Genomic DNA, 17,658 nt, shown 5'->3' with positions numbered 1-17,658 from the left:
CACTCATCAATTTCTTGAAACTTGCCAGGGAGACAGACAGGCGCCGGCCTCACTGAGCCCCCAGGCAAGTCGGGAGGGATGGAGGGACGAGGGCAGGTGGGGTCTCCACCGGGCACTGTCCACTGCAGCAGATAGTGACACGGCTGACAATTAGCTGACACTGCTGCCAGCTCGTCTTCCTCTTGCTCCTGCTGAACCAGCGGCTGGTCCTCCCTGCTAGTCCTGGAGCACATAACAGGGAAGGCGGGCAATGCAGGGGATCTGCTGCTTGTTTGTGGCCTGGATGGAAACAGGCACATTATTTCTCCTGGAGAAAGGCCATCACCCTGCTCAGCCCGGGAAATCCGCCGGAGCTGGGGGAACCCGCCCAGGGCACAGTGCTCCCTGCAGAACCCTTTACAAAAGTCCTTAAATCACCAGCATGCTTAATTCCAACATTCAAACTGGGAACCATTTGGGTGGAAGAACTTACAGGACAGACAACAGAAAATCACAACCAAAACCAAATGCAAAATTAAACACGAATGGCCAATTCTCAGTTTTCCCATGAATATTTTTCTGCGTCTCATCCACTTCCCGTGCCCTCAATAATCACTCACTGACAACAGCCAGGTTGAAGGAAAAGAACAATTTTATGTAGGAACCATTTTAAATCGAGAAAAGTATCTTTATCAGTGCAGTGTTTTCATACATGGAGAAAACAGTATCCATTTTTATGTTAGCGGAGACCACGTCAGTCTAAGCCACGGAAAGCCAGGACTTTCAGGCACAGTTTGAGAACCCCTGAGTATGCCCAGCCTTCTCCTTTCCCAGGCGGGGAAGTCGAGGTCCAGAAAGAAGCCAGCTGGTGGCAGCACGGGACCCAGGACCCAGGTGCTCTGGTGCCCAGCCCAACCTTCTTTCTGCTCCATTTCCTTCTTGGGTTCAAGCACATTATGGGTCAAACTACACGCTTCCACGGGCACCAAGCCAAGCAGTCCCAGAGCAGCCCAGAGGGGCCGGCTGACACCACAGGTGCGCTCAGTCACCAGGCCCTGCACATCATGCCGCTGCCTCAGGACCCCTCGGGAACCTTCTCCGAGCCGGGCAGCCTCCAGAGAGCAGCCTGGTGGGTGCCCTCATCTGATCTCCCTTCCACACGGCAGCCAGGCAGGGTGGTCATCCAACTCACTGCCTGAGCTTCTCCTAGGTTCGGGGTTGTGTTCATGGCGCCATAATCCTTTTTGGGGTCTGAAGCCCTAGGACGGTCAGATGAAGCCTATGGATCCCTTCTCAGGATGTTTTTAGATGCATAAAATAATTACACAGGATAACGAGGTGACTCACTATGTATAGAAACAAAGATATCAAAATACTTAAGTACAAACTTGTGACACAGCGATACACTTGCTTCTCCAACAACTCATCAAACAGCAAGACCCAGCCGCACATCTAAAACCTGCCACAGCTTCACAATGGTGATGAGTGAAGTGATCTTAGAGGTTCGCACGGCCACCACACCATGATACAAATCTACGTGTGGCTTCCATGGTGACAGCCTCACAGGGACTCACAGTAACGTGGGTCTGTGTCTATATCCTTAACTGAAGTAAATGCTGTGTTCCAGCTAAATGTTGGTGGGGGGGAAAGTGCAGTTTTCTACCATCCAAGCTTATGAATTCTATACACAAAACCACCGAGGTTTAAAAACCCCGATGCTGCCACAAAGTCCCAGGGGTCACCAGAGAGAAGGAATCGGGGCAGCCTGATGAGCTGATCCCGGGGAGCAGGAAGACCCTGTCTGCAGTGAAGAGAAGGGGACACTTAAGGCTGGGGGTGCAGAACCATCCTCACCATCTACTGAGTACCAGATGCAACCAACAGATGTCTCTAGACCTCAGAGGCTCAAAGAAGACTCCACATGTACCACTTAACGTCAGCTAAGCTTCCTCACCCTGTACCTCCTCCCCAGCATCCCAGCTTGCAGGGGGCCGACCCTTCCTGGAGATCAGGGAGCAGTGGACACAGCCGCTGGGCCCCGGGCACCTGGGGCCGGGGGAGGGGAGGTCACATAGCCTAGAGCTTCCAGGCAGGGGGAAGGCTCCTCCCCGCCTCCCAGACCGTTGGCCCCTCTCCCAGCACGCTCTTCCCACATCTGCAGACCTGACTGTGGGACTCTCTGGGCTCAGGCCCGCTTCCCCTGAGAGACTAGAGGCCCTCCGTGTCATCAGCTCCCCCGCCCAGGACATGGCGCCTCGTAGATGAGCGTCTGCTAAATGAGAGGCAGGCGGGGGGGGGGGGGGGGGCGGTGCAGAGACAGAGCCAGGCGGGTGTCCTCTGGCAGCTGCTTTCCTTCTGGGTGTCTTTACAGCTGAAGTGACTGCCCGAGCAGAGTCTGGCTGACAAAGACTTTGAACTTATCGAATGACAAGTAGATGAAGGCCTTCCTCCACGTTTGTCTCAGAGCCAGAAATACCCAGCACTGCTGTGAGAGGGACGACGAGCAGGACGGGGACCCACTGTCCCCAGACCCTCTGGTCACCGAACACTGAGATGGATGCAAATGAAAGGACAAGCAGAAGTGATACTCAGAATATTGAACCACCAGCGTGGCAGAGCGTCAAGGCAGAACCAGCCACAGACCCCCAACAGTCATCCAACAGCACCAGACCCCAGCCTCCCAGGGGGACAGCCACCCAGCCGCACGGAAGCTGGAACCGACAGAAGGAGCTCACCTCCTGGACCTGTCTGTTCGCACAGACTCCCTGCAGTCAGGATCTCGGGTGCCTAAGGCATAACCAGCAGTGTGAGCCTGGGCAAGTCACATCCCCTGGACGTCGGTTCCCGCACTCTTACGGAATTGAGAGACATCTCAAGCCCTTCCAAGCTCTTCCAGCTATAATATCCCCATGACCCCCTTTCCTCATCCCTCACAGACCACACCTGGTAACAGGAAACCAGCAAAACACATGCCAGGCAAGGGGTGCACAGGCCAGAAGCCCTAAGCAGGTCAACCTCTGATGCCTGCTCACTGCCACTGCAGGGGAGGACAGGACCGTCAAAGCCCAGGACCTCCTTCCAGCCCCCTCCTTCCTCCTTTTGAGGAATCCTAGGACCACTGGAAGCTTGCCAGTCAAAGGAAGACGCCAGGCGTAAAAGACTTGAGGAAGAGCTGCACCCCAGCCCTTCCCCCTCTGTTTAACCCCTGGGCCCACTCTCCACTAGGCCAGTTTCTTTCGTCAGCAGGGCAGCGCTTATCTGGGTGGCGGGGTGACCCCGTCGGCCAAACGCCCCCCTGCAGAGTCGCTGGAAGAGGCTGGGGAGCACGAGCCCCCCTTGCTTCTCTCTGGATCCCCACCCCCAGGCTGCCCGGAGGCCTCCCCTCGGAGACCAGATCCACGCAGCCCTGCTCCGCTCCGCTCAGCTGTGCGGTCCCCAGGGCAGGGCTGCTGGGACTGTCTCTGTCGTCTTCCCTGAAGTCCCCCAGGGGCTGGAAAGAGGCAGGTGAGCGGCCCTAGGCTCCAGCGGGATGCTTCAGGGCGGGGCATGTGGGACAGGAACACGTCCAAAGCCGGGGGGGAAATCAACACGTCTTCCCCGGTCATTAGCGCAAGCCGGCAGCCATGGGGCCGCCACCCGCACCTGTGACAGCCCGGGAGCATCACCAAGAAACGGGATGGACTGGGGCCTCATTAAACGCCGACTTCGCGTTCTCCGTGTGCTCCCTGTAGCCTTTCTTAAGAACGCAAACCCCCGTCCCATCCCAAGGAGGAAACAGACTCATCTCATAATGGTGTCAACAGCGGTGTGGGGACTCCCACCCCATAGAAATACACCACTCCCCTCACTCCAGCACCTGAAGCCTGCCCGGGGCCTGAGGCAGAGCCACGGACAGGAAGACCTCCAGGGGACACTGTCACCCTAGAAAAGCACGCAGCAAGGCTTCCCCAAGGTTTCAGGAATCTCCTGTGTCCTCGTTTTCCCTGCAAAGCAAGAGCTGGGAGACGCTGTTTCAACACAGGCTCTTTATGAGTCAGAGAAGGCAGTGCAGCTCTGGGTGTCTGATCTGCGGGGCTGCGGGCTGATACCATGTAAGGAGCAGCAGTCACCCAGGGCCGGCCTGGGGCAGCCTCCAGGACGGCGAAAAGCCCAGGACAGGTGGCGGTTACTCCTCTGATCCCCATGGGCCTCTATTAAGGAGGACAAGGTGCCCCCTAAATCAGTCCCTTTCTGGGTCAGTAACTCCTGGCCCCTGCAGAGAACCTCTGTGATTCTGGGGAAGGCAGAACAGGAAACCGCCATCAAGGGCTCGTCACTCGTCCCCGGGATGGCAAAGACCCCTGGAAGGTCTGAGATCCCAGCTGGGCCACTTCACGGGTGTCACCGAGGCTGAGCAGCTAGCCCCTCGCAACCGGTCTCCTTACAAAGATGGGACTGACACCTGCCTGGCAGGATATTCGTGGGGTCTGAAGAAGGGCACACAAGTGGAAGCAATCCCGTGATACAAGGGATTCAGAAGGCACCCAGGAGAGCTGGCTGGCTTCCTTCCTTAAAGCTGCCAACTAAACCACACTCTAAAGACAGAGCAATTTCTCAAAGTTGCCCCACCTCTGTCCAAAGGCCTAGGAGGACGGATGTTCCCATCAGCTGTTAATCAGATGTGTGAAAACTCTTCGGAGGGGGAGGGGTAATAGCTCAGTGGTAAAGGGCATGCTTAGTAAGCGTGAGGTTCTGGGTTCAATCCCTAGTACCTCTATAAATTAATTTATAAAATAAATAAATAATGCAGAGCCTTAAAAAAAAACTCTTCCTGGAAAAGAGGTGAGAAAGAGGGGTGATGACAAAGGTCAAGAACAGTGGCCTCCAGTTTGAAGGTGAGGCAGTGTTCTGACTTTCCCGGCCCACCACCTTCCCCTCCTAAATGAGCCCCACTGGGAGGTCATGAGTCCCATCCCCCAAGTGTCCTCCAGGTGTCTCCTTTGGCTCGGCACAGTACTTCGGGTTGAGACGTCAGATATCAGGGCTGTGGAGTGAGTGAGGAGTCAGTGTCAGAGACATCCTATGCCCTTTGGGGAGGGGGTCTCCTCTCTGCAGAGAGAGAGCAGGAATCTGGCCATTCTTGGGTTCCCAACACCAAGGCATGAAGCTATGGACCCCTGGGGCCTCCCAGCGGGCACTCCGCCCCTGCCCCATGCCTGACTCTGCCGGGAGCAGCCCCTGGGCCTGCGGAGATGCCAGACCAGGCTGATTAAAGGCAGCTTCTGCTGCCGGTTCTCCGGTGCCCTAATCCCAGGAGAGCCAGCACCAAGCAAGGGGGCACCAGGCCTCCCGGCAATGCCCTCTCCCCATTCCCAGTTGGGATGATCAGTGGCCCACGAGATGAAGTTTTGGGGCCATGCCTGCTGGAATTTCAGGGCCTGCGGGCTGGGAGAAGGTCTTTACACACAAGGCCACAAACATGCCCTCCCGGCCCACCAAGTGCAACACACGCTCCTGCCTCGGGGGCTCACCCACCCCCGAGATTCCCCACGGTGCCACCCAAGCATGTGGGTCTCTGCCTCTGTCCTTCCGGTTCCCTGGGTCAGGGCAGGGGGTCGGGAGGAGGTGGGTCATGGGAGGCCTTGTTCAGCCCACCGACTCTACAGGCTGCCTGGAGGCTCAAGGCTGGGCGAGTCCCTCAACTGCCTGCATTAGCCTCCCGTTTGGCAGCGACGCCCAACTCCAAACAGGAGGCCCTCGTTTATGCAAATTGGCAGTGAGGATGCAGGGACCTCTGTCACCCACAGGCATCCCCACTAGGTCTTCAGATGAAATTCTAATCAACTGGCCAAACATAAGAAAACAGAGCAAACTGTGGTCTAGTCATCCAATAGACACTGACTAGTCTGGAAAATACAAACATGTGCAATGTCAACACGTGGACATACACACACCAAATGAAAAGCGAAACACCAAACGCAAGGTGAGGTACCAGTTCTCCTGTCTAAAGCACGTCTAGACACCAACCAGGGTCCAAAATGAATCCCACGATACTCCATCAGCCAGGGTTTGGTGTGTACGAAGTTCTTTTCATCTGAAAGGCTGAGGGAATAGTTTTAAGGGATCTCTGATAGAAGCGCCACTTCCTCTCCATTGTCTTAAAATCAAAGAGAAACCAGAACCCAGCCCAGAAGAGCGGGGACGGCGGAGCAGGTGGGGCGGCTGCACCTGCTCCCCAGACGGCCACCAGGTGCAGCCGAACAATGTCGCCACACCTGTGAGGGGCCCGTTCCAGGCTGCTGCTCAAGGCCAGAGGCTGGGCATCTTGACACAGAGAAGAATCGTTCAGACCCTAACAGGTCCCCAGAAAGTTGTGCAGACCCTCACGGTCTCCAGCTCTAACCAGCGTTTATCACCAGCATGGCTTGGGGGCTGGTGGAGAAGATCATGGGACCAGGGTCCAGAAGGAGGTGACAATTCATTCTCAACCTTGCTGGACTGAAAGGCAACACAGCTGGAGGCAACCTGGGTGCCCACGATCGTGAGGGGAGTGATGAGGCAGACTAGCGATCACCCATTAGGGAAAGAAATGGATCAGATGCATGTGCAGAAGGTGAATGGTCTGAAAAAGCGCAGAGGGGAAAGGGTAAGAAGCAGAATGGCTGTAAAACTCAGTGCCTCTCAGGAAAATTAAAAGTGCGAACAGTTTGGAGAAACCATCGCCACCAAGAGGAGCCCTAAGGAGACCCAACAACTACACAGAATATGGGATCCGGGCCGCAACAGAAAAAGGACAGGAGGTAAAAACTAAGGCAATCTGAACAGAGTAGGCATCTTAGTTAATGCCAGCGTATCCACATTGGCTCACTGACTGTGACAGAGGTACCATGTCCGTGTAGACGTTACTGTTAATAACAGAGGAAGCTGGGTACACGGGAGAGGCGGACTCTCTGTCCAGTTTTTCTGCAAATTCGAAACTGTTCTAAACAATAAAGTCTATTGTTTTGATGAAAAAAATTGCATAAAGCAGAAAAAGACACTATACATTTCCAGAAACACAAGGCAGTGTCGCCTGCGGAGGGAGCAGGCAGTGAAGGGCAGAGGGAACTTAAATGAGCGACAAGAAGGTCCGCGTGCAGACCAGTGGTAATAACACGTCCGCGTCGTGACTGAGAACTGTGATTGACTCAACTCTTTGCATCAGAGTTGCCCAAACGAATACTTTTAGAAAAGAGAGGGAGAAAAAGAAAACACTGCGAGACAGTAAGACACAACGGCTACGTGAGAGGTGGAGACTCTGGTGACAGAGGGGACTTGGGGGAGGCTGAGTAGCTTGGGGACACCCCAGGAAAGAAGAGTTCACTAGGCCTTGAAGCCGGAGTTGGGGGTGGGAGGGGGGAGCTTTTGGCAGTTACACAACAGCGACAACAGTCCAGGGCATGCTCCACGCCCCCGTCCCACACTGGTCAGTCCTAAGAGCTACCTCTGGTCCCTCCTAATTCCCAGCCGAAGGCAGGAAAATCCAGTAGCAACCTACAATAAAACGTGCCGGAGGGCAGCGAACATCGCGGGGATGCTTCGCAGAAGTAGTGAAAGGTACAAGGACAGTAACATTTGAATTTCAGACCAATAGATTTTTCTTTTTAGGCTTTTTTTGCGGGGGGGGGGCGGTAATCAGGTCTGTTTATTTAGTTTTTTCAGTGGAGGTCCTGGGGATTGAACTCAGGACCTCGTGCATGCTAACCACATGCTCCCTCCCAGACCAATCATTTTTAGGACATGTTCCCAATATTACATAGGGCACACTTATGCTAAAAATCATTTATCACTGATCTGAAATTCAAATTGAAATAAGCACCCTGAATTTCCGTTTGCTGAATCTGGCAACTGTACATAATAACAACAGCAGTAACTCTTCCTCACGGTTACTGTTCTAGACACTTTACTTAGCTGTCTTGTTTCATCTTCATCGCAACCCAATGAAAAATGTATTGTTTTCCATTCTTACAGACAAGGAAACTCCGACTCAAAAGGACTGAGTCACTTGCCCAAGGTCGTGAGGCTGGCAGGCGCCAGACCTGGGCTGTGAACACCTGTATTCAGACCCGAGTCCACCTCTGGAGAAGGATGCTGTTCCCCAGCTCAGCAGCCACCCGAGGCCCAGGCCTCCACTCCCCGATGCTCCCTGAGTCCCTGACACCCAGAGAAGGTGCCTGGCCCACAGCCTCTCACAGGGGTCATGCCACAAGCATCTTGTACAGCCTTCAAAACACACCACTACCTCGAGAAACCTTCCCACCAGACCCCATCAGAGGCACCAAGAGAGCTTTGGGTTCCCAAAAGGGAAAGCACCCTCACAGCAAGGCAGCCCCAAGTGGCCCTAAAAGAGCACACGTCCCTACACTGGCAGAAAGACTAGAGAGAGGCGGGGCCCCTGGTGAGAGTCTGGATAAGCAGCACAGGTCAGCACAGGGGCCTGAGCCAGGCCACACGCCCTCCTGGGGACAGAAAAACGGATGAATGACCTCCGGGATCCCTTCCAGTTCAGGGGTGGCATTAACGTGAATCTAACAAAACAGGTTTCTGATGAGAATGTCACCCCAACCCTCAGCATGACACCTTTTTCCTATCACCATAATGGGTGTTTATTGAGCACCTACTGTATACCAGACATTATGTGAGATGTTCCCATTGCCCTGTCTAACGACCCAGTGGGTGTACCATTATTTTGCAGATGAGGAACCTGAGGCCCAGGGACGTCACATATGTATTCAACTAACACTTGTTCAGCTCCTACTATGTGCCAGACTCCGTGCCAGGGGCTGAGGATACAGCAGTGAACCAAACAGGACCCCTGCCTTTACGGAGCCGGTAGGGGCACAGATGAACGACAAGTAAGTCTACCGTGTTATTTCAGATGATAAGTATGATGAAGAGACATCAAGCAGGGTCAAGGGACTGAGAGATGGGGGTGAGCGAACTTCATCTAAGACGGTCAGGGAAGATGTCTAGAAGGAGGCAGCATTTAAGCAGAGCAGACGGGGGAGGGAGGGAGGGGCAGGAGACGGTTTTGGAGGGGATGGCAAGGGCAGATCATCTTTAAAGGATCATTGTGATATGGAGAAATGGAGAAGTGAATGAAGGATGGATGGATGGATAGATATGTTGATAAATGTATTTCCTTAGGCTGCCTACTGATCAGAGGAGAATACATACAGCTCACAAGCTGATGAAATACGTCTGATGTCAGTTCCCAAATAACCAACCTCCTGGGGGCCCCAGGCAAGCACATCCCTTACTGAGATAAGTCCTCTATAGAGGAATTTTCATCCAAAGTTCAACATGAAACCAGGGCTTCAGCCCAAGGAAACCATCACAGGATGGCGAGCCAGGAGGAAACGCCTTGCCTTCTGGCTCTGACGAAGCCGAGGACCACAGAACACAAAGCATGTCCCTGCCTCCTCCACCACCACCTGGGACCTCAAAACTCTTCCTCAAGTCCTTGAACAAGACAATCTGGTTTGTCCACCAAAATAAAAGAAAAAAGCCACCTGCCAGAAAAAAAGCCAAGGCTTCCTGCAGGTGACACTGATCACCAGGAGCCCAGTCCGCAGGGCCATCCCGCCCCACCCCCTGGGCCACCCTCTTGGACTCACCTCCAAGTCCTTCTCCAGCTCCAGCCCGGCCTCCATCAGGTTGTGCTCAAACTCCTCCCGCTGCTCCTTCCTCTCTTCCTCCAGGGTGTCCAGCGGCCCCAGGTCAATGTCACCGGGAGCCCCTGCGCGGGGGTCCTTGCCCGTCTCGCCATTGGAGATGACGGCCAGCGCGTGGCCAGGGGAGCCGTGGCCGGGGTGCGCCCCGCGTTTCCGGTAGTGGTAGGCGAGCACATAGTCCACCTTCCTCTGGTTGTCATGGAAGTGCATGCGGCTGAGACGGGCCTCCGAGGACACCTGCTCACTGGCGTCCAGGTAGTTGTTGATGACCTGGTCAGAGAGGCCGGGACACGGGCGGTGAGGCCCAGTGAGGGAGGGGCGAGCGACCCGGGTGGCCGACCTTGTGCTCTGGGCCCAGGGGTGCAGACTGGGAACCAGGGCCCTCGCTGCCCCAGGGAAAGGACGCAGGGGCCCGAGTTCATCGGCCACGGCCAGGGCCGGCGCTCAGAGCCTCCAGCCAGCGCTTCGCGGCCCCGGCCCGCGGGCCCCCGCGCACGCGCACGCGCACACTCACGTACCCAGATGCACACGCTGCACGAACCCTGCACATCCCACCGCCGGCCTCCACGCACAGAGCCCCCGCCCGCACATGCGCACAGCCCCGCGCTTCCGCACACATCTGGGCACGTACGCATCACCCGGGTGCGCTTCCACACACGGCCCTCCGCCCGCACGACAGGCACCCCACCTTCCTGCAGATCTGCACCCGCCGCCTGCAAACACATAGTACTCACCGGCAGGCTCTCTGGATCCATTGGAACAAAAGCCAATTTCTAGTCGCCTAGCCCACCCCACCCCACGGAGATTCACTGTGCCCTCTGCCCCTCACAGCCCCACATCCTCCTCCTCCTCCTCTCCAGCCACTGGTGAGGACCCTACCCAAGACCACAGCAGTCACTCACGTCCACTCCCAGAGATGGGAGCTGAGAGAAGAGGAGAAAGAACGAGGCGGAGTCGGGGAGGGACCTGCCTCCCCTCTGGGTGTTTCTCTGTTTATTACTGATTTGATACCCAGCTGCCTCGGCAGCCACCTGAGAGGTCACCTGGGCAACCAGATGAAGCATTGGGCACAGGGGAGAGCCTGAGCCAGTCACAGCAGAGGTCTGGTTCCTCAGACCTATGGGAGGTGAGCCACGAAGCCTGCAGACCAATAGGTGGGGCCACCTGGCGTCTCACACCTCCGCTTTCCCTGTCCTCCTTGGAGCAGAAGACCCCAGCCCTGCTGGGGCACTGTGCCACCATGGCTTGGAGAAAGAGGAGAGGAAAAGGCCCTAACCAAAACCAATCCTCTCTCTCTCTCTGTCTGACACATACCTGCCCCCGAAGTGGAGGGTCCCCCAGTCAAGTGGGCCCCCCCATCAGAGTCACCCAGCCATCTACCCCAATACTCACAGAGCACCTGTGGGAGCTCCCTCCACCGGACGGCTGGCCAGACTCTCGGGTGGAAGTGCCCCGCAGACCCTGGGCTCGGGGACCCGGCACCTTGAGGTACTGCTGTTCATGTTTGGGGCCCCGGTCTCCTCTGACCACTGCCCGCGGGCTCAGCCGGCGTGGGGAGCCAGGGAGCAGGGGGATATCTGTGAGAGGAAGGACAAAGCAGGGAGGGCAGCTTCAGGTGATGGGAAACCCAGGACACAGGACACAAAGAAATGGAGGCAACTGAGAGGGGACACCACAGTGGCCCCAAGAACATGGGCACATCTCCCCACAGCTGCCTCCCCAGTCAGCCCTCACAGGATTAGTTAGCCAGGTTCACACTGGCCACAGGGGAGGGTGGAGTGTGGAAGGTGGGCAGGGGGGTCTCGCCCCATTACACACACACATACACACACGCACGCGCAGCCTGCAGCCACCAGCAGGAGCTCCTTCTGATGATGGCTGTCATAATGTCCTCTAATTCGCAGACAGGAGGAGAGGGGTGGTGCCCACAGGGCAGGGTGGGTGGGGCAGTGCCTGGAGAGACACCTGGAATTAATGCCAGGCACTTAGCCTCTAGATCAGTGGGCACCCTGGCAGCCCCCACGCTCCCAAGGAGAGAGCAAGGACAGCCCTGAGGCTCAGGGCAGGGGCGGCCTCTGACGAAAGGGCCACCTCCCAGGCCCTTGAACATTCCCCAAACAGCTGCTGCCCCCACCAAAGCCTCAGAGCTCCCCAGCCCCGCTGGGGCCCCCAGAGCCGCCCTGCAATGCGCCTGGGCTCACTCCTCAGCCCGGCCACCTGCTGGCGCTGAGACCTCTGCGCCTGTTTCTCCAACTGTCAGATGAGAATCCCAGACTTGCAGGGTTGGCGTGAGACTGAGAAGGAGAGATGAGCCTACAGGTATGCAGTGGAACGTGCTTGTCATAATCATCCTTCGTGTCTTCACTTTAACCTAGGTGTGAGCAGAAATCACACCTTAAGCAGCCAGCCAGCCCTTAGCACCAGCTGAATGAATGCATGAACAAAAGGCCGCCCTTCCCGGTCTCTTGAAACAGAGCTTCTGGTCAGTTACCAGGTTGGGGAGCCGCTGCCTGTGCGCCCAGCTCTCCGCGGACACTTCCGGGAGACCTGGAACATTTGGTCCCTGCGCTGGAGAAAAGCATCATCTCTTTGTGAAGATAAAGCTGACGTGCGGGAAACACAGTTATGACCAGCAAGTAAAGATTTCATGGTTTGTTTCAAGACTGTGTGTTCTGGTCTATATTGAGAGAGACTGGAAAGGCTGGAGAGTCAAAGGAGCTTCAGGAGGAATTAAGCCTGAAGCCAGGTCTTGAAGTAACTTGCAGGCAGGGGACAGAACACAGAGGAGCAGGAGTGGGCATGCATGCCGGTGGTGTGATGGGGGTGGGGGCTCCAGCTTAGGATATCAAGGGAGAGGCCTCCTTCCTGGGTCCCCAGCCTCTGCTCATCCCTCGTGCTCATCCCTCTCCCCTCGTGCCTTTCTGCCCAGGGCTGAAGGGAGAACAGGGCTCCGCATCCCAGGGGAAGCCTGGAAACCTCTGCATGCATGTCCAAACAGCCGGAGGCCATCCCAGTGCACCCCTGGGCAGGTGATACAGGTGATGTCACTCAACGTCCACCTTCCTTGACAGCAGTTCACATTCACACGTATGACTCGCTCGGGGTAGCTCAGATTCAGAGTCGGCCCAAAGCTTTAGTCAAACCACTCTCCAGGAGCCAACATCCTCTAACGGTGCCACCTGGGGTTTGGGGCTGGCCTCCAGGGCCCCCCACTGGCCATCCTGGCCCCTCCACTTGCCCTCTGACACTTAGATGACCACTGCCTGGGCCCTGCTCTCTCTTAGCAATACCGACTCCATTTGGATTTTCCTTTCACACCTTTCCCTTGGCTTTTAGCACAAGCTGTCTTGAACAAGAGATCCTAGGTGTTTGTGGCTTAGCCACCCTCCTGGGCTCTGCATGTGTGATACTGTGATTTATTATAAGAAATTTACTTTTGATCTTCATTCTGATCCTGGCAAGGGGCCCCTAAAACCCTTAGAATTTCCTAAATGTGGAGAGCTGGCAAGGTGTCTTTTGTTATGTCAATGAACTGACTTTTGGAAAGCCCCTAGGGAACCTAAGAGTGGGGGCTGGTTGCCAGTGACGCCAACCTTGTGATTAGAGGGTGGAACTTTCAGTCCCACCTCCCCTTCCACCCTCTGACCTCCTGGGAGGAGAGAAAGGCTGGAGATTGTGCTTAGTCATCACCAACGGCCATCATAACGAGGCCCCCAAAAGGATGGGCCTCACTGAGCTTCCAGGTTGACAAACAGGTGAAGATGTGGGAGAACAGCACACCTGGGGGCACGGAACTCCCGGCCCCTTCCCAGGCACCTTGTCCCATGCTTCTCTTCCATCTGGTTGTTCCTGAGTTGTATCCTTTTATAACCAACCAGTGATCTAGTAAGTAAAATGTCTCTCTGAGTTCTCTGAGTTCTGTGAGCCACTCTAAGAAGTTAATTGAACCCAAGGAGGCGGGCATGGGAACCTCCAATTTATAGCCAGTGGGTCTGAAGCACAGGTGGCCACCTGGACTTGCGGCTGGCATCTGAAAGGGGTATGGCGGGGGCGGGGAGGGGGTCCTGTAGGGCTGAGACTTTGACCTGCGGGATCTGACGCTACCTCCAGGGAGACAAGGTCAGAACCGAGACACCCAGCTGGTGTTGCAGAATTCATCAGTATTGGTAAAAAAAAAAAACCCACACACTTTCTCTTCCTCCTAGGTATAACCAAGATTGATGATTTCGCTCTTATTCCCTTCTCTCCAAAGAAGGTGGAACAGATTTCTGTTGCCCAAAATGAGCCAGCTCTGAGGTTAAAGCCTGAGACAGCTCCTCCAATCACAGCTGCCGTTCCAGGAGGAGGCTAGAGAGAAGTGCAGAATACCATCTTAATACAGCACGCATTTAAAAATCAGCTTTCTTAAAAGGTGGCCCTCAGGTAGAGTTTCATCATTTCACCCAACTTCGAAGGATCATAGCCAAGTCCCACAGCTAAATATTTTGGTTAAATCCTTCATAATAAAATTTCCATTGAAAGATTTTTGAAAAATATGCAACCATATCTCTGGTTCATATATTATTTTTATAATTTCTCTTTTTCTCTTTCCTTTAACCCAACAGTATTAATTTCATAGACGTATGTACTTAAATTCTGCAAAGGACTGAGTTCCCCAAAGATAAATCAAATTCAAACTTCAGGTCTCAAAGAATCCAATTGGTTGGGTTTCAAGGACAAATGACGTATGTTTTTCACAGTTAAAAGAAGACTCACAATGACCTCACCTGCTTTCTAACTCACATTAGCCAGATAGCACTTTGTAAAAAAATTTTTTAATATTTTTTAAAAAGAAGCAACTGAATCTGTTGGCCAGCTACTGTCCCAGAAGCTCACACCATTCATTCATTCATTCATTCAAAAGCCACTTAATAAGCACTGAGCACATAGCCTGTCCTGTCCTGGGTACTGAAACGTAAAGATTTCACAGCCTACTCGGGGAGACGAACGTGCACATCTGTACCTTTAGCACCGTGTAATGAGTGTGCCACACCAAACTTACCATTTTCCATAGGCCCCTACGACAGAGACGCAGCTGCTTACCAAAATCCATGGTCTCCTCTTCTCCCCGAACACACAGCTAGACCACATACTTCCTAGCCTCTCTTGCAGTTAGACGTGGCCACGAGACTGAATTCCAGCCAGAGGAATGTGAACAGAGTGATATGTGCTATTTATAGGCCTGGCCCCTAGAAACCGTCCCTGCGTGCTCCTACGCGCTCCTCCGTGCTCCTTCCCCCTTTCAGATAACTGCAGCGGCAACTCTCGGGGCCACCTCGGGAGTCCTCGTTGAAGCTGGCTGAGCCTCCGCTAGCCTGGGGCCCCGAAAAGCTTTATGGAAAAGAGCCACCCCACCAACCTGTCTACCCACCTGAGCCCATCACTTTAGCAAGAAGTGAAGTATTGTGTTCCGCACCTTATTTCTCGGTCTACTCATTAGAGCAGCCAGCTGAGCAACACCCTAACTAATCCAGCGCCTTCATTATCAACGTGGAGAATAGTAAATATTTACGAGTATATGTATGAGCACGTCTCGTAAGGATAGACAATAAATCAATCAATAAACCCTTGAACTTCAACAAGGGTGCCAAGAAGTGAGGAAAGAAACGTGGAAATAGTGCTGGGGAAACTAGATATTCACACGCAAAAGAATGAAGTCAGACCCTTCCCTCACACTATATACAAAATTAACTTTTGCAAAATGAATCATAGGCTTAAATAAAATAGCTAAAAATGTAAAACTGTCTGAAAACAAAATGGAAGTAACTCTACATAACCGTGGGCTAGGCTATGGTTTCTTAGCTATTATGCCCAAAGCACAAGGAATCAAGGAAAAAAACAGACAAACTGGCCTTCATCAGAATTTTAAAATATTCAAAAAGCATCACAAATAAAGTGAATATACAACCCACAAAAATGGGAGAAAATAAAGACATTTTCCATAAAAACACAGGCTGAGAGAATTCGTCACCAGCAGAAATTCACTCGAAGAACTGTTAAAGGATGTTCTTCGGGATGAAAGGAAAAGATAGCAGATGGAAACCTGGGTAAGAATTGCTCCTGATGGATGGGTCTTGTATGCCTTTCTCACGCAGGAGAGGAAAAAGGGATGGAGAGTCACAGGTCTAAAAGGACCATTCGCTGGTAAGGTTTCTACATGATAAGCCACTACTTTTCAAGTTAGAGGTTTAACCCAATAGGTGGTTATCTAATGGTTTGCAAACAGCATTTTTTTAATAGAATAGAATGGATCAGAAAAGAATAAAACAGAAACACCTCTTTTAAAAAAAATCAGAAACTATACAATAAATGCTCATGTGATGAATAACACTTTTCTAAAAACCTATTAAGAAAACTACAGCTCATTATGCTGGGCAATGTCTTCTATAAAAATCACAAATATCACTGTGACAGTCTTCTGAAAGTTTAATGTTGATGAGCTAGTCTCCTTTTATTAAGCGGTGAGACTGACGGAACTCATCTCTTTTCTGATCTGCCTGTCAGGGAGCTCACAGATCAGTTGTTGCTCAATTACACTTCCTATTCTTATCTAGGTTTGGGGCTATAACAGCATGTTCCCAATCTCTCATTATTTGGCATTTGTTAATGTATCCTTGGTTTAAGTTGTATTATAACTAGGTTTTCCTTTTTTGTAATTTGTCTCAAGAGTAATAAATAATAAATAGAAATGGTTATCTGACATAGCCAAAAATAAAAAGATTAAAAAGGATTTAGGGCGAAGAGTAATTACCAAAATATTAAAAATATGTATTTTATTTATTTGTGTTTGATTTTTTTCCACAATGGGGATGTATTATTACTTTTTAATTTTTCAAGCTATTTTTTATAATTTTTAAAAAGTTTTTTTATTTTGGGGGGGCGGGGGTAATTAGGTTTATTATTTATTTACTTTTAATGGAGGTACTGGGGATTGAACCCAGGACCTCGCGCACGCTAGGCATGCACTCTACCACTGAGCTATACCCTCCCCTCTTCAAGCTATTTTTAATTAGTTTACGATGATTACAGGCATCAGCAACTGCTAGAAAGTGGGAATTTTCCCTTCGTCAGTGAACCAGTCAGAAGATGCAAAGGTGATACGCTTTATACTTGCATTCGCTACACAGAGGGAGGGTCTGACGTCAGCTAATTGTGAGACCTGCAAGCCTTCAGTAGTTTCAGCACAAGTTATCTTACATGGAGCTGTTGGCCAGACAGACTTATAAATTATTTCCTTAGCGTTTCTGGAGGAAAGGCAGGGTTGTCAGTAGCAGCCAAAGAAAGACCTCTAGTACCTCTTGAAATACTGAAGTATAAACAGGGCTAACTTCACTGGTGTCGTCTGAACGAGCCCATGCCTGACCCTGGCTCCCCCTGCCCGTGTCCAGCAACAGTGGATGTGGCTGCTTTCCTATTAAGATCATCTTAGGGGACCAGGAGTCCAGAACGTTAGGTCTTGACAGTACGCGCCCTTGTTGATGGTTCTAGCTCTGGCACTGGCATGGTATCTGGCTCAGCCGGTGTCCTCTGAACTGATGAGAGCTGAACGTACAAGCGCATCGTATGCAGATCAACAGAGACGATTGGGAGCCAGGTTTGCTAGAGCCCATCAGGACACTGGGCAAGTCCTCTGCCCCCAGTGGTCCCTGGGTCGGCCTCCCATGTGCCTGTGAACCACAGATGTGGAGCTCAGGTAACCTGTGCTCATGAAGGCATGTCCCCTGCAGATCACAGTGGCACGCTGCCTTAGGAGTTTCGTGATGACAACCAGCCTTCTTGGGCTTGGTCCCACCAGATGAACTAACCATGATGATTCCAGATTGGAAATCGTGTCAAGGTAACCCTTGCTTGGACTATGACCACAGCCTTGCAAAATTAGTATCTCTCTTAAGGCCCCAGTTCCACCCACATTTCCCACCCTCCATCCTCTCCTTGCTGGCAGTTACAC

The 17,658-nt window shown here is 52.8% G+C and overlaps 1 protein-coding gene across 3 annotated transcripts in view; it reads right to left on the bottom strand.

The window, feature by feature from the left end:
- ANO2 (anoctamin 2) overlaps positions 1 to 17,658 on the bottom strand; it is a 253,652-nt gene that overhangs the window by 234,006 nt on the left and 1,988 nt on the right. For all 3 annotated transcript variants that reach the window (XM_032473471.1, XM_032473473.1, XM_032473472.1), the window contains exons 2-3: positions 11,064 to 11,248; positions 9,615 to 9,941 (exon numbers count right to left, since the gene is read on the bottom strand). In XM_032473471.1, the coding sequence (XP_032329362.1) occupies positions 9,615 to 9,941; positions 11,064 to 11,248 (512 nt within the window). The remainder of the gene's footprint in view (positions 1 to 9,614; positions 9,942 to 11,063; positions 11,249 to 17,658) is intronic.

This window comes from Camelus ferus, chromosome 34 (assembly GCF_009834535.1).
Source record: "Camelus ferus isolate YT-003-E chromosome 34, BCGSAC_Cfer_1.0, whole genome shotgun sequence".
Taxonomy (NCBI): domain Eukaryota; kingdom Metazoa; phylum Chordata; class Mammalia; order Artiodactyla; family Camelidae; genus Camelus; species Camelus ferus.
Note: the sequence above shows the minus strand (reverse complement) of the source record. Positions and strands in the feature narration are given on the sequence as shown.